This window comes from Microcaecilia unicolor, chromosome 1 (genome assembly GCF_901765095.1).
Source record: "Microcaecilia unicolor chromosome 1, aMicUni1.1, whole genome shotgun sequence".
NCBI classification, from domain to species: Eukaryota; Metazoa; Chordata; class Amphibia; order Gymnophiona; family Siphonopidae; genus Microcaecilia; species Microcaecilia unicolor.
In genome coordinates, this window is record NC_044031.1 from 605,831 (window position 1) to 622,786 (window position 16,956).

The following is a 16,956-nucleotide window of genomic DNA, read 5'->3' on the forward strand; positions in this document are numbered from 1 at the left end:
CTGGTGACACTTCAGCCCCCTCTTGGGGTCTTCATTCCATCATTGGAGTCTTTTGCTCCTTTTTTTTAATAAGGAGAATGGGGAGAATTAGACCATATGAAAAGGGACAGGACGAGAGAGGAGATGTTATATTCTTCTGGAGAAAGGAGAAGCATGAAAGGAACAATTCAACAAAAACAAATTCTGTGAGACCCTCAATGCCAGTCAGAGTTTATTAACATAATATTATACTCAAAAATCTCCAGTAATAGTGTTCTTATAGATTACAGGCTTATTCAGTTATCACAACTGGTTTACAAAAGTGTAAAGATTCCACTGGGCACCAATCATAGTCACTTTTTATGAAATAAGAGACTTATGTGTTTTATGTAATGCACAGAAAATATGGATCAGCTATATCAAAGCAATCATCATTTTCCTCCTATGGTTTGAATTTGCAGATGAAATGACTAGCTGTCTCACACGGTCTGTCATTCCATTTTAGAAATTCTGCAAAAGAAAAACAAAGATTTATAAATACTTAACTTTTTGGTTAAAATCTCTTTTCAAATCTAAATGAGACATCATTAAGTTGAAGAGAAACTATTGAACACAGAAACGGAGATAAATGTAGGCAGATAAAACCATATGGCCTATCCATGCTGTCTAATAAGTACATAAGTAATGCCACACTGAGAAAAGACCAAGGGTCCATCGAGCCCAGCATCCTGTCCACGACAGCGGCCAATCCAGGCCAAGGGCACCTGGTGAGCTTCCCAAACGTACAAACATTCAATACATGTTATTCTTGGAATTGTGGATTTTTCCCAAGTCCATTTAGTAGTGGTTTATGGACTTGTCCTTTAGGAAACCGTCTAACCCCTTTTTAAACTCTGCTAAGCTAACCGCCTTCACCACGTTCTCCAGCAACGAATTCCAGAGTTTAATTATGCATTGGGTGATGAAACATTTTCTCTGATTTGTTTTAAATTTACTACTCTGTAGTTTCATCGCATGCCCCCTAGTCCTAGATCCTATGCACTTGTCCCAAGCTCTCTTGAATTTTAGACCCTGTTTTTGTCGCCACCACTTCCACTAGAAAGCCGTTCCACAAAGAAGTATTTTCTCAGGTTACTTCTGAGTCTGTCCCCTCTCACCTTCATCCTGTGCCCCCTCATTCCAGAGCTTCCTTTCAACTAAACGAGACTCGCCTCCTGAGCATTTATGCTGCACAGGTATATAATTGTCTCAATCATATCTGCCCTCTTCTGCCTTTCTTCCAAAATCTACATATTGAGATCGTTAAGTCTGTCCCCATACGCTTTATGAGGAAGACCAGTGAATGCAGGAATCATTATTATTATTATTATACACTAGTAAAAAAGGCCCATTTCTGAAAGAAATGAAACGGGCGCTAGGAAAATGATGATGTAATTGCAATTATCTTCTTAAGGGAACCATTACCAAAAATCAGGGTATATAATGAGTAATATCGTGTTTTTTAGAAAATTGTATGTATAGTATTTTAAAAAATAGACAGTAAGCAGAATGTAAATAACTTTAATTGCAAACATAATGCTGGTTTAGATTTTTAAAATTTCTTTATAAACAATATTTTTTGTGTAAATTTTGTCACAATGAGGGAAAAACTTTCGGGTGGTGGTAAATGGAATTCACTCAGAGGAGGGAAAGTGCGTAGTGGCAGGGCCGGTCTTAGCAAGTGCGGGGCCCTATGCAGACCAATTTGGTGGGGCCCCATCCGAGCCCCACCCCACTGTAGCCCCGCTCCCACCATAGCTCCACCCATTGATAAGATTATTCCATTTTTAGAACATTTTTTTATTTATGAAATTTCAAATAAAGACAAATGAAGCTAAACTTGTACAAAAAAACTGATTGAAATAATAAGCACAATGCTATCATGAACCCCCCCTCCCCAGAAATTCAGTTCAAGTCCACTACAATTAGTAGTTCCAATTCTCATAACAAAGGAGAATAAAGGAAAAATATTAAGAAAAGATTCAGTACTTTCAAATTCCCCTATTACTCTGTAACCCATATATGCAATAAAATAAAAATGAAATGAAAAGATATACAATAAAATTAAGTGATATGTAAAATATAATGTACAATATAAAAACATATAGACCACCAAGGTATTAAAATTGTTTTAAAATATATACCACAACTCTCTGACTCAAGAAGACTCCGACTCTGTCATCCATAATTGTCTGACAACAAACAGAAAAAAAATAAGTAAAAAAAAAAAGTCACAATTAATACCTTATACACCAATATACCAGCCATACGGAAAATGCAGACTGTCAACAATATGAAGCTAGCAAGGGATCATAATATCACAATTCTCATGTAGAGCCACAAAATACCCTTTTAGAGGTAGTGTGTCATGATTTAGGCTCTACACCCTTTCTGATATTTGGTGCCACCTTAGTAAGGCCAACACACAATCTCTCCACTGCAAAACACTATACACAAACGTGTGCAAACACACACTCATAACCTTAACAAACCATAAACAGCACTAATTCCAAGGACAGGACGAGCTACAACCTTATGCGTGGCGTGGAAAGGCAACTGTAATTACACCGGGCTCTAAAACACCAGTGCACAACCTAGTGAAAAAAAACAAACAAAAAGGGCTGCAAACTATACACTAGCAGAATACTGCACCTTCCTTGATCACACCTGAAAACACATGAATGCAAAATAGTGAACTGGAAAGTTACCTCAAGAAGTCAGACTCAGCATGTAGCAATACTACAAAAATTAAAACTTACATGAAAAATATCACAGATGCACATTTCCAAAAACTAACATATTCCAATTAATAAATCCTGAATAAAATAGTTTTTTCTACCTTTGTTGTCTGGTGACTTTGTTTTTCTGATCATGCTGGCTCAGTATCCGATTGTGCTGCTATCTGTCCTCTTAACTCCGTTTCCAGGGCTTCCTTTCCATTTATTTCTTTACTTTCCGCCTTTCTTCTTCATTTCTTGCCCTACATCCGTAAGTAAAAGCTGGGTCCTCCGCAAACTTGACTGTCCAGTGGATCCAGCTTCTGCCTATTTTCTATATCCATGTGCACTTTTTCTCCTCTCTTCCTTTTCCCTCACCTCATCTCCTTCCTCACTCTTCCCTCACCTCCATCCATGTCCAGCATTTCTTCTCTCTCCTCCATCCACCCATGTCCAGCGACCCTCCTGTCCCCCCTGCCATCCATCTATGTCCAGCAACCCCCCTGTCCCCTCTGCCCTCCCCTGCCATCCACCTATGTCGAGACCCCCTCCTCTCCATCCACCCATGTCCAGCGACCCTCCTGTGCCCCCTGCCCTCCCCTGCCATCCACCTATATCCAGAAACTCCCCTCCCCTGCCATCCACCCATGTCCTGTGACGCTCCTGTGCCCCCCGCCCTCCACCTATGTCCAGAAACCCCCCTCCCCTGCCATCCACCCATGTCCAGCAACCCTCCTGTGCCCTCTGCCCTCCCCTGCCATCCACCTATGTCCAGAATCCCCCTCCCGTGCCATCCACCCATGTCCTGTGACCCTCCTGTGCCCCCTGCCCTCCACCTATGCCCAGAAACCCCCCTCCCCTGCCATTCACTCATGTCCAGCGACCCTCCTGTGCCCCCTGCCCTCCCCTGCCATCCACCTATGTCCAGAAACCCCCTCCCCTGCCATCCACCCATGTCCAGTGACCCTTCTGTGCCCCCTGCCCTCCACCTATGTCCAGAAACCCCCCTCCCCTGCCATCCCTGTCCAGCAACCCCCCCTGTCCCCTGTGCCCTCCCCTGCCCTCCCCCTATGTCCAGAAACCCCCCTCCCCTGCCATCCACCCATCTCCAGCGCCCCTCCTGTCCTCCTGCCATCCACCTATGTCCAGAAACCCCCTCCCCTGCCATCCACCCATGTCCAGCGACCCTCCTGTGCCCCCTGCCCTCCACCTATGTCCAGAAACCCCCTCCCCTGCCATCCACCCATGTCCAGCGACCCTCCTGTGCCCCCTGCCCTCCCCTGCCCTCCACCTATGTCCAGAAACCCCCTCCCCTGCCATCCACCCATGTCCAGCACCCCTCCTGTCCTCCCTGCCCACCCCTGCCATCCACCTATGTCCAGAAGCCCCCTCCCCTCCATCCACCCCATGTCCAGCGACCCTCCTGTCCTCCCTGCCAACTGCCATCGACCTATGCCCAGAAACCCCCTCCCCTCCATCCACCCATGTCCAGCGCCCCTCCTGTCCTCCCTGCCCGCCCCTGCCATCCACCTATGTCCAGAAGCCCCCTCCCCTCCATCCACCCCATGTCCAGCGACCCTCCTGTCCCCCCTGCCAACTGCCATCGACCTATGTCCAGAAACCCCCTCCCCTCCATCCACCCCATGTCCAGCGACCCTCCTGTCCCCCCTGCCAACTGCCATCCACCTATGTCCAGTAACCCCCCCGTCCCCCCTGCCCTCCACCCATGTCCCGCCACGCGAGTCTCCTCGTTCCCCTGCTGCTCCCCCTTCCTCTAGCCACCTGAGACCCCTCCCGTCTGAGCCCCCCCCTCCCCGACCTGCCAAACGACCCTCTTCTGCCACCCGACCCGCCCGCACCTCACCTGACCCAGCATTTTTTTAAAAACCTCCAAGCGGCGGTGCCTCGTATCTGAGAGAAGAAAACTTGCTTCGTCGTTGGCCGGCCTTCCCTCAAGTCCCACCCTTGCGGAAGTTACATCAGAGGGCGGGACTTGAGGGAAGGCCGGCCAACGACGAAGCAAGTTTTCTTCTCTCAGATACGAGGCACCGCCGCTTGGAGGTTTTTTTAAAATGCTGGGTCAGGTGAGGTGCGGGCGGGTCGGGTGGCAGAAGAGGGTCATTTATGCGGCCACCTCGGTCGCCTCTGCCTAAGACCGGCCCTGAGTAGTGGAGTGCCTCAGGGATCGGTGCTGGGGCTGATTCTGTTCAATATATTTGTGAGTGACATTGCTGAAGGGTTAGAAGGTAAAAGTTTGCCTTTTTGAGGATGATACTAAAATTTGTAACAGAGTGGATACCCGGGAGGGAGTGGGAAACATGAAAAAGGACCTACGGAAGCTAGAAGAATGATCTAAGGTTTGGCAATTAAAATTCAATGTGAAGAAATGCAAAGTGATGCACTTAGGGTGTAGAAATCCACAGGAGACGTATGTGTTAAGCCGGGAGAGTTTGATAGGTACGGACGGGGAGAGGGATCTTGGGGTGATAGTAGCTGAGGATCTGAAGGAGACGAAACAGTGTGACAAGGCGGTGGTCGTAGCTAGAAGGTTGCTAGGCTGTATAGAGAGAGGTGTGACCAGCAGAAGAAAGGGGGTGTTGATGCCCCTGTATAAGTCATTGGTGAGGCCCTACCTGAAGTATTGTGTTCAGTTTTGGAGGTCGTATCTTGTTAAGGATGTAAAAAGAATTGAAGCACTGCAAAGAAAAGCTATGAGAATGGTATGGGATTTGCGTTACAAGACGTATGAGGAGAGACTTGCTGAACTAAACATGTATACTCTGGAGGAAAGGAGAAACAGGGGTGATATGATACAGACGTTCAAATATTTGAAAGGTATTAATCTGCAAACGAACCTTTTCCGGAGATGGGAAGGTGGTAGAACGAGAGGACATGAAATGAGATTGAAGGGGGACAGACTCAAGAAAAATGTCAGGAAGTATTTTTTCACGGACAGAGTAGTGGATGCTTGGAATGCCCTCCCGCGGGAGGTGGTGGAAATGAAAACGGTAACGGAATTCAAACATGCGTGGGATAAGCATAAAGGAATCCTGTGCCGAAGGAATGGATCCTCAGGAGCTTAGTCAAGATCGGGAGGCGGGGCTGGTGGCTGGGAGGCGGGGATAGTGCTGGGCAGACTTGTACGGTCTGTGCCTGAATAAGGCAGGTACAAATCAAGGTAAGGTATACACATGTTTGTCTTGTTGGGCAGACTGGATGGACCGTGCAGGTCTTTTTCTGCCGTCATCTACTATGTTACTATGAGATTGAAGGGGGGCAGACTCAAGAAAAATGTCAGGAAGTATTTTTTCATGGAGAGAGTGGTGGATGTTTGGAATGCCCTCCCGCTGGAGGTGGTGGAGATGAAAACGGTAAAGGAATTGAAAAATGCGTGGGATTAACATAAAGGAATCCTGCTCAGAAGGAATGGATCCTCAGAAGTTTAGCGGAGACTGGGTGGCAGAGCCAGTTGTGGGAGGCGGGGCTAGTGCTGGGCAGACTTCTCAGGTCTGTGCCCTGAAAATAGCAGATACAAATCAAGGTCAGGTATACACAAAAAGTAGCACATATGAGTTTATGTTGTTGGGCAGACTAGATGGACCGTGCAGGTCTTTTTCTACCGTCATCTACTATGTTACTTAAGCTGGCTAAACGCTAATATTTATTTATTTATTTATTTATACATTTGTACCCCACATTTTCCCACCTATTGGTAGGTTCATTGTGGCTTACAAGAGTCGGGGGGTGAGTTGGTTCCAGTTAGCAGTTTGTATAGAACTAGGTTATACTTTTATATAGAAAATGAGATTAACATTTGTCTTGAGTTAGACAGGTTTTGTGTGCTTATAGTTGGCTCAGGTAGACATGGAAAGTGTTTGGGATAGATTGGGTGATGGAATTTAGCTCTGTTCAGTCCACTGTATATTCATGTAGTACTGAATTGATAGTCTGGTTGGTTAGGTTCGTTCAGTGAGGAGGGACTCTCTGAAAAAATGGGTAATTGTCCTTAAGTTTTAAGTCTTTTAGTAGTGTGTTCTATAGCTTGGTGCAAACATATGAGAAGCCAGAAGCATGTGATGATTTGTATTTAATGCCTTTGCAATTAGGGAAGTGGAGGGTAAGGTAAGATCTCGCTGACTTAGTTGCATTTCGGGTTGGTAGATCTATTAGGCTGGTCATGTAGCCCGATTAGCGCAATTTTCTCAGCTGAATTATTAGCCAAGGTTATATGTGCATGCCGATGCAAAGAGCTCCTAGCTCTCAGAGAATGGGTCCGTTCTCTTGAGGCTACAGTAGCAGATTTGGTGGAGGTGAGGGAGACAGAGAGGTACATAGAGGAGACCTACAGGGATGTTGTAGAGAAGTCCTACCTCCAGTCTAGTAGCCCTTGTGCTACCTTGGAGGAGGGAGGTCTCCTTGAAGGAGAGCATCACCCTGGTGAAGTAGGAGGTACTCCTGTAGCCAGGACCTGCCCACCAGGGGATGTACTATCCTCTCGCACCGAGGATATGTCTCCAAGTGCTGCCCGGGAGGGAAAGGTTAGGACAGCTGTTCTACTTGGCGATTCGATCATTAGGCATATAGATAGCTGGGTGGCTGGTGGACGTGAGGATCGCCTGGTGACTTGGCTGCCTGGTGTGAAGGTGGTGGACCTCACGCGTCACCTAGATAGGATTTTAGATAGTTCTGGGGAGGAGTCAGCTGTCTTGGTACATGTGGGTACCAATGACATAGGAAAATGTGGGAGGGAGGTTTTGGAATCCAAATTTAGGTTCTTGGTAGAAAGCTGAAATCCAGATCCTCCAGGGAAGCATTTTCAGAAGTGCTACCCATTCCACGCGCAGGGCCCAAAAGAAAGGCAGAGCTCCGGAGTCTCCGTGCATGGATGAGGTGATGGCACAGGGAGGAAGATTTTAGATTTGTAAGGAACTGGGCAACATTCTACGGAAGAGGGAGTCTATTTCAGAATGATGGACCAGGCTAATGGCATCGACATTTAAAAAGGAGATAGAGCCGCTTTTAAACTAGAAACTGGGGGGAAGGCCGAAAGAAGACACTACAACCCCCCCCCCCCCACCCCCCCACCCCCCCCCAAATTATATAGCCTATGAGGAGAGTGGCTTCTGAAGCTGTTTTTCAAACTTTCAGTGGTTTAGAATGTATTTGTGACTACCTTCATTTACCCTGGATGCAAGTCATAGACCGAAATGCCACTGAATTCTCAGAGAGGGCGTCGGGTGTTCCTTTTTGTCCATGTTGCTAGCATGGAGAGTGGAGTGCACTTTCAAGCTAAGTAGTCACTGGCTTTCTTTGTAATAAAGTTTTGTTACAACAAGACTGGACACAATGGCAAGTGACTGACGAACTGATTTAAGCTTTGATTTAGAACAGCCATGCGTAATAATCTCAAATAACTGTTAAATGTAAGCCAGGTTGAACCGAAACTTGATTTTGGATAATTGTGGGATACAATACATAAATATCTGATGCCGTTGTGTCCTTTCATTATAGTCATTACTGTATATTGAGATAATTCATTTTGTTTTTTGTCTCCCCCTGTCGTATTTCTCCCTGTTTTCTAATCTACTATTTGGGTTTCTGCCAAGTACTTGTGACCTGGATTGGCCACTGTTGGAAACAGGATATTGGGCTATTTAGACCATTGCTCTGGTCCAGTATGGATAGTTTTACGTTCTAATAAGGAGTTAAGAGTTAAAAACAGTCTGAAAAAGGTGGGCTTTTAGCCTGGATTTAAATAGGGCCAGAGACTGAGCATGACGCACTAGGTAACCTCTCTGTTCTGTATTATATAATCCAGTTGCACTTGGATAGATGTGATTTAATATCACAAAGGAAACCTGTTGTGACCTCCATCCTGTGCTATATTATAGTCCAGATATGAAGGGTAAATTTTCTGACTAAAGAGTCAGGTAGGTTCTGTATTATAGCTACCTGGCTGCTTTTGTGTGTTTAGGAAATACTAGTGTAAAGTGCTAGAAATCTTGCTTATCTTGCAGACACTGACTGTTGCATCTGCTTTTGAGCAGTTGTAAATATCCACACCTAGATTATTCAAACAAGTGTATAGATTAGCATATACACCGAGGCCTGCAGCGACAAGGCAGACAGATTAAAAAAAATATATGAAGCGCCTCGCATCTGCTCTGCTCTGCTGTAAAGGAAGCAAATCGCCTCATCACGTCGGCCTTTCCCTCACTGTGTCCCGCCCTCGTGGAAATAGGAAGTTACATCAGAGGGTGGGACACAGTGAAGGAAGGGCCGACGTGACGAGGCGATTTGCTTCCTTTACAGCAGCGCAGAGCAGATGCGAGGCGCTTCATAGTTTTTTTTTAAGGCTGGGTGCCGGATGGCAGGAAAAGAGGGTCATCTGTCGCGCCAGTGGAGCACCCCCTCACCTGCTGACACCTGGGACAGACCGCCCCGCCCTTGGTACGAGGATGTTGGCTGGGCAGGCCTGGAGGGAAGTGGCTGGGCCTGGGCCCGTCCAGGCCCGCCCGCGGCTACGCCCCTTTTTATCATCTTCATGCATACCTGTGAACTCTGCCTGTGCTCTCCTCAAACTCCACCCCTCTACACGCCTACTGACAAGTACAAGTTCACAGTTTTAATCTTGAGTTTTCCGCCAGGTCTCCTCCGTCTCTCCTTCTCCCAGTTCATTAATGTACTCACTTTCATTGCACCGTAACTCCACACAGTATTCATTGTTTCCATGGTTGTCTGGTTGCTGTGCTTCCCAAGATCTGTAGTTATACATGGAACCATCAGCCCATTTCCAGCGTCGGTTCTAGAAAGATCAATCCAGGAAGAGCAGAATCTTAAGATCACGTTATCTTACAACGGTGATCAGTGAACAGCATATTCCCTTGAGAAATAGATCTTTCCAGTGTGTGTTAGGCTAAGAAAGATATTTCTTAAGAAAAGGTTACCCTACCAGTGTGTGTTCATAAAATTATTCTTAAACAATAATTTTTTCATTTTTTCGAAGAAATTATGGAGGAGGTAGCCTAGTGGTTAGTGCAGTGGACTTTGATCCCGGGGAACTGAGTTCGATTCCCACTGCAGCTCCTTGTGACTCTAGGCAAGTCACTTAACCCTCCATTGCCCCTGGTACAAATAAGTACCCTGAATATATGTAAACCGCTTTGAATGTAGTTGCAAAAACCTCAGAAAGGCGGTATGTCAAGTCCCATTTCCCTTTCCCCCTTTCCCTTATGACATCACAATATCAGAAGTGAGCCAAGTATCGGGCAATCAAGCCATTGTGACATCACTGATGAGGTTGGCTCTTATTGGTGGAATGGGTGGAGGAGTGGCCTAGTGGTTAGTGCAGTGGACTTTGATCCTGGGGAACTGAGTTCGATTCTCACTGCAGCTCTTTGTGACTTTGGGCAAGTCACTTAACCTTCCACTTTGAATGTAGTTGCAAAATACCACAGAAAGGCAGTATATCAAGTCCCATTTCCCTTTCCCTAATAAAAAGGGCTCTGATAAGAGCAGATTAATATAAGCATTCATTATCCTAAAGTAAAGGTTTGCCTTGAGAAAAGGAATTAAGATCACAATACCTCCTCAGGATCATGCAGCCCAATCCACACAACCTGATTTCTTTGATAGGCTAAATATGTGACGCTAAGATGGCTGCCTCAGACGAGTCAGAATGGAAGCCAAGTGTGCTCCGTGCCCATAGGACTGGCATTCGAACTGTAGGAAAAGAAACAAATTCTCCAGTCAGCTATACAGAAAGGAGAGAGTAGTCAGTGTACATACTTACAATGACAGGAGGCAAAGGGGAGAGATATCAGAACATAAGTATTGCCATACTGGAACAGACCGAAGGTCCATCAAGCCCAGCATCCTGTTTCCAACAGTGGCCAATCCAGGTTATAAGTACCTGGCAAGATTCCAAAACAGTACAATACATTTTACAATGCTTATCCTAGAAATAAGCAGTGAATTTTCCCCAAGTCCATTTTAATAATGGCTTATGGACTTTTCTTGTAGGAAATTATCCAAACCTTTTTAAAACCCCGCTAAGCTAACTGCTTTTACCGCATTCTCTCGCAACGAATTCCAGAGTTTAATTACACGTTGAGTAAAGAAATATTTTCTCAGATTTGTTTTAAATTTGCTACTTTGTAGCTTTGTTGTATGCCCCCTAGTCCTAGTATTTTTGGAAACAGTAAACAAGAGATTCACGTCTACCCATTCCACTCCACTCTTTATTTTATAGACCTCTATCATATCTCCCCTCAGCTGTCTTTCTCCAAGCTGAAGAGCCCTAGCCGCTTTAGCCTTTCCTCATAGGGAAGTCATCCATCCCCTTTCTCGTGTTCTTTGCCCTTCTCTGTACCCTTTTTTGAGATGCGGTGACTAGAACTGCATACAGCATTTCGAGGTGCGGTCACCACCATGGAGCGATATAAAGACATTCTTAGTTTTGTTTTCCATTCTTTTCCTAATAATTGCTACATATATTTGCTTTCTTAGCCGCCGCTGCACATTGAGCAGGGTGACGGGGCAGTTGGACAGGGCCCCACATCCTAGGGGCCCCGCACCTCTGGCACGTCTGTCCTGCTGTCTTGGAACAACTCCCTGCTCCGTTCCTTAATGTGCATCCACATTTCAGTAGAGAGCATCAGACAGCGGCAGCGATTTTCATATTACTATAAATCATTTCTACAGCGCTACCAGTCATACGCAGCGCTTCACAATTGAACATGAAGAAAAGACAGTCCCTGCTCAAAAGAGCTTACAATCTAAATCAGCTGCTGAGCCCAGAGCCTCCTCGCTGCTGTGTCCTGCCCCTTTAATGTCAACTCCTACTTCTGCAAGGGCGGGATGCAGTAGCGAGGAGGCTCTGGGCTTGGCATCTGACGGGATATGAAAATTGCTGCCGCTGTTTTCTGCTCTCTATTGAAATGTGGTGAATGCACATCAAGGTATGGGGTGAGGTGGGGTTCCGAGAGCTCTAACCCTCCTTTTAAACTGTGATAATTATGGCTTACGGTAGGGTGGGGGCGGATGTGGGGGTGGATACAGGCAGGGGGCCCCACTGAACTGGTCTGCACAGGGCCCCGCAATTGCTAAGACTGGCCCTGCAGATGGTTTCAATATATCACCAATGAATGACGCCTAGATCCCTTTCTTGGTTGCTGACTCCTAACGTGGAACCTTGCATGACGTAGCTATAATTCGGTTTCCTCTTTCCCACATGCATCACTTTGCATTTATTATTATTATTAGCATTTGTATAGCGCTACCAGATGCACGCAGCACTGAACACCTGACATAGAGAGACAGTCCCTGCTCAAAAGAGCTTACAATCTAAATAATACAGACAGACAAGACAATTAAGGGCGAGGGAAGTACTGGGTGAGAAGGAACAAGGGGGGGGAGGCAAATGAGTAGTGGCTAGGAGTCAAAAGCAGCAGTGAAAAGGTGGGTTTTCAGCATAGATTTGAAGACAGGTAGAGCTGGAGCTAGACGCACAGGCTCAGGAAGTTTATTCCAGGCATAAGGTGCTGCGAGAGAAAAGGAACGAAGCCTGGAGTTAGCAGTGGAGGAGAAGGGGAACAGCAAGAGAGATTTGTCCAGCAAGCGGAGGTCACGGGAAGGAATGCAGGGAGAGATGAGAGTGGAGAGGTAATGGGGGCTGCAGAATGGATGCATTTAAAGGTGAGTACGAGAAGTTTAAACTGAATGAGGAAGCGGACAGGGAGCCAGTGAAGTGACTAGAGGAGTGGGCTAGTGTGGGTATAACGATTTTGGCGGAAAATAAGCCGTGCTGCAGAATTTTGGACGGACTGGAGAGGAGAGAGATGTCTGAGCGGAAGACCAGTAAGAAGTAAATTGCAATTATCCAAGCGAGAGGTGACAAGGGTGTGGATAAGGGTTTTGGCAGTGTATTCCCTTATCCTTATTGATCCTGTCTGTTTGTCCTGATTTAGATTGTAAGCTCTTTTGAGCAGGGACTGTCTTTCTTCATGTTCAATTGTAAAGCGCTGCGTACGACTGGTAGCGCTATAGAAGTGATTTATAGTAGTAGTAGTATTCAGAAAGGAAGGGGCGAATTTTGCTAATGTTGTAAAAAGAAACGACAGGTTTTGGCGATCTGTTGAATATGTGCAGAGAAGGAGAGAGAGGAATCAAAGATGACACCAAGATTACGAGCCGAGGAGACAGGGAGGATATGAGAGCCATTAACAGAGATAGAGAATGGGGGAAGAGGGGAGGAGGGTTTAGGGGGAAAAATGAGAAGTTCAGTTTTAGTCATGTTTAGCTTCAGATGATGAAGAGACATCCAAGCAGCAATGTCAGACAAGCAGGTTGAAATTTAAGGATGAGATTTCAGGGGTGGAGATGTAGATTTGAGAATCGTCTGCGTAAAGATGGTACTGAAAGCCGTGGGATGAAATCAGGGTACCAAGGGAAGAGGTATAGATGGTGAAGAGGAGGGGTCCAAGGAGAGAACCCTGAGGTACACCAACTGTAAGAGGGATGGAAGTTGAAGAGGAACCGCCAGAGTGAACACTGAACGTGCGAAGTGAGAGATTGGAGGAGAACCAGGAAAGAACAGGACCCTGGAATCCAAAGGATAGCATATCTAGGAGTATGTTGTGGTCAACGTGTCGAAAGCAGCAGATAGGTCAAGAAGGATAAGGATAGAATAGAGACCTCTGGATTTAGCCAGCAGTAGGTCATTAGAGACTTTGGTCAGTGCAGTTTCAGTAGAGTGACGAGGGCGGAAACCAGATTGGAGTGGGTCAAGGATAGGTTGAGAAGAAAGAAAGTCAAGACCTTTCTTCCCAAGGACTGTTTTCCCGTAATCTGGTACAATCAATGGTGCTCAGTCATCTAGACTACTGCAACGCACTCTACACCGGCTGTAAAGAGCAAATAATCAAGAAACTTCAGACAGCCCAGAACACTGCAGCTAGACTCATATTCGGTAAAAAAATATGAAGTGCAAACCTCTACGAGTAAAGCTACACTGGCTCCCACTTAATAGCGCATCACGTTCAAATATGCTCCCTAGTTCACAAAATCATTCACGGAGACGCACCAGCCTACATGTCAGACCTGATAGACTTACCACCCAGGAATGCTAAAAGATCATCCCGCACATTCCTTAATCTGCACTTCCCCAACTGCAAAGGTCTAAAATACAAACTAATGCATGCGTCGAACTTTACCTACTTGAGCACACAATTCTGGAATGCACTGCCGCACAACTTAAAAACGATTTACGAACTAACCAACTTCCGCAAACTACTGAAGACCCATCTCTTTAATAAGGCATACCACAAAGATCAACAAATGTGAACATACACCACTCCTCCACATATATTCAGAACTGTCTTATAATATCTGCTTGTTATATTATTATCATGTTCTAACACTATCTTGTTACCCATGATTCTTCTGTAATACTAAATGTCTAGTTTCTAATATATCTTCACCATTCACGATGTATTGTAAGCCACATTGAGCCTGCAAAAAGGTGGGAAAATGTGGGATACAAATGCCATAAATAAATAAATAAGACAACGGCGGTGAACAACGCATTCAAGTAATTTTGAGAGGAAAGGGAGAAGGGAGATAGGACGATAGATGGAGGGACAGGTAGGGTCAAGTGAGGGTTTTTTAAGGAGTGGAGTGACAACAGCATGTTTGAAGGACGTAGGAACAGTTGCAGTGGAGAGTGAAAGATTTAGGATGTGACGGATGACAGGAATGATAGTAGGAGAGATAGTGTTAAGTAGGTAAGTGGGGATGGGATCAGAGGAACAAGTATTACATTTAGAGGAGGAAAGAAGAAGGGCAGTTTCCTCAGTAGAAACTTCTGAGAAGGAGAAAAGGAAGGAGAGGAAGGAGAGTAGGGGGTGAGGACTAAGGGAGAGAGAGGTGGGGAGGGTTTGGATGAAAATTCAAGGTTAATCTTATGATTTTATCGTGGAAGTGCTCAGCTAGGGTCTGAGGAGAAAGAGATGGGGAAATTGGGGGCGGGGTACCTTGAGAAGAGAGTTCAGTGTGGCGAAGAGAGTCGAGGGTTAGAGCCAAGGGAATTTGTCAATTGGGTGAAGTAATCCTGTTTGGCCCGTGAAGGGGAAGACTGGAAGGAGTTAAGCATGAATTTGAAATGAATGAAGTCAGCAAGGGTGCGGGATTTAAGCCAAGAACGCTCAGCAGCGCGGCACAGGAACAAAGGTAGTGGATTTTAGAGGTCAGCCAAGCTGGGGTTTGGTACACCTAGTAGGACGGGGCATGGAAGGGGCAAGAGTGTCCAGAGCAGAGGAGAGGATGGTATTATACTACTACTACTACTTAACATTTCTAGAGCGCTACTAGAGTTACGCAGCGCTGTACAAATTAACAAATAAGGACGGTCCCTGCTCAGAAGAGCTTACAATCTAAAGGACGAAATGTCAAGTTGGGGTAGTTGAGATTTCCTGAGAAGTGGTGTAGTGATTAGGTGCCGAAGGCGACATTGAAGAGGTGGGCTTTGAGCAATGATTTGAAGGTGGGTAGGGAGGGGGCCCGGTGTATGGGCTCAGGGAGTTTGTTCCAAGCATGGGGTGAGGCGAGGCAGAAAGGGCGAAGCCTAGAGTTGGCGGTGGTGGAGAAGGGTACTGAAAGGAGGGATTTGTCTTGAGAGCGGAGGTTACGGGTAGGGACGTAAGGGCAGATGAGGGTAGAGAGGTAAGGAGGGGCTGCAGATCGAGTGCATTTGTAGGTGAGTAGGAGAAGCTTGAACTGTATGCGGTATCTGATCGGAAGCCAGTGAAGTAACTTGAGGAGAGGGTGATTGAGTATCGGTTAAGGTGGAAGATAAGACGTGTGGCAGAGTTCTGAATGGACTGAAGGGGGATAGATGGCTACGTGGGAGGCCGGTGAGGAGTAGGTTGCAGTAGTCAAGGCGAGAGGTAATGAGAGAGTGGATGAGAGTTCGGGGGTGTGCTCGGAGAGGAAGGGGCGAATTTTGCTAATGTTATAGAGAAGAAGCGACAGGTCTTGGCTATCTGCTGGATATGCGCAGAGAAGGAGAGGGAGGAATCGAAGATGACACCGAGGTTGCGGGCAGATGAGATGGGGACGATGAGGGTGTTATCAACTGAGATAGAGAGTGAAGGGAGAGGAGAAGTGGGTTTGGGTGGGAAAACAATAAGTTCAGTCTTGGCCATGTTCAGTTTCAGGTGGCGGTTGGACATCCAGGCAGCAATGTCGGATAAGCAGGCCGATACCTTGGCCTGGGTTTCTGCAGTGATTTCTGGTGTGGAGAGATAAAGCTGGGTGTCGTCAGCATAAAGATGATAGTGGAAACCATGAGAAGAGATCAGGGAGCCTAAGGAAGAGGTGTAGATTGAAAAAAGAAGGGGCCCAAGGACAGATCCCTGAGGAACTCCAACAGAGAGCGGGATAGGGGAGGAGGACGAACCATGAGAGTGTACTCTGAAGGTACGATGGGAGAGATAAGAGGAGAGACAGGATGGGACAGAGCCCTGGAACCCAAGGGAGGACAGTGTGTCAAGAAGTAGGTTGTGATTGACAGTGTCAAAAGCGGCGGAGAGGTCGAGGAGGATGAGGATGGAGTAGTGACCTTTGGATTTGGCGAGGACTAGGTCATTGCAGACTTTAGATAGTGCCGTTTCTGTTGAGTGTAGGGGGCGAAAGCCGGATTGGAGCGGATCAAGGATGGCATGAGAGGAGAGAAAATCAATACAGCGGCTGTGAACGGCGCGTTCAAGTATCTTGGAGAGGAAGGGTAGGAGGGAAATGGGGCGGTAGTTGGAGGGACAGGTAGGGTCAAGTGATGGTTTTTTGAGGAGTGGTGTGACCACAGCATGCTTGAAGGTGTCCGGGACAGTTGCAGTGGAGAGAGAGAGGTTGAGGATATGACAGATGGTGGGGGTGATAGTAGGAGTGATGGTGTTAAGTAAGTGGGTGGGGGTGGGGTCTGAGGAACAGGTGGTGGATTTCGAGGAAGAGAGGAGATGGGCGGTTTCCTCTTCGGTGATAGCAGGAAAAGAGGAGAAGTAGGCCTGGGTAGGTTGGTTGAGAGAGTGGGTTATAGGATGAAGAGGAGGAGAAGGTTTGGAGGTGAATTCGAGGTTGATCTTCTTGACCTTGTCACGGAAGTAGTCGGCCAGAGGAACGGCTTCATTGACAGATTTAGATAGAGTGGTGGAAGGGAAAAGGTAAG

At 46.4% G+C, this 16,956-nt stretch overlaps 1 protein-coding gene across 1 annotated transcript in view; it reads right to left on the reverse strand.

Annotated features, from left to right (window-relative positions):
• Positions 1–209: 209 nt before the first annotated feature.
• LOC115461790 (regenerating islet-derived protein 4-like) overlaps positions 210–16,956 on the reverse strand; it is a 140,085-nt gene continuing 123,338 nt past the window's right edge. Inside the window, 5 exon segments of the mRNA XM_030191836.1 lie at positions 210–489; positions 9,426–9,540; positions 10,322–10,377; positions 10,380–10,412; positions 10,415–10,457. Coding sequence (XP_030047696.1) covers positions 422–489; positions 9,426–9,540; positions 10,322–10,377; positions 10,380–10,412; positions 10,415–10,457 — 315 coding nt within the window. The 3' untranslated portion in view covers positions 210–421.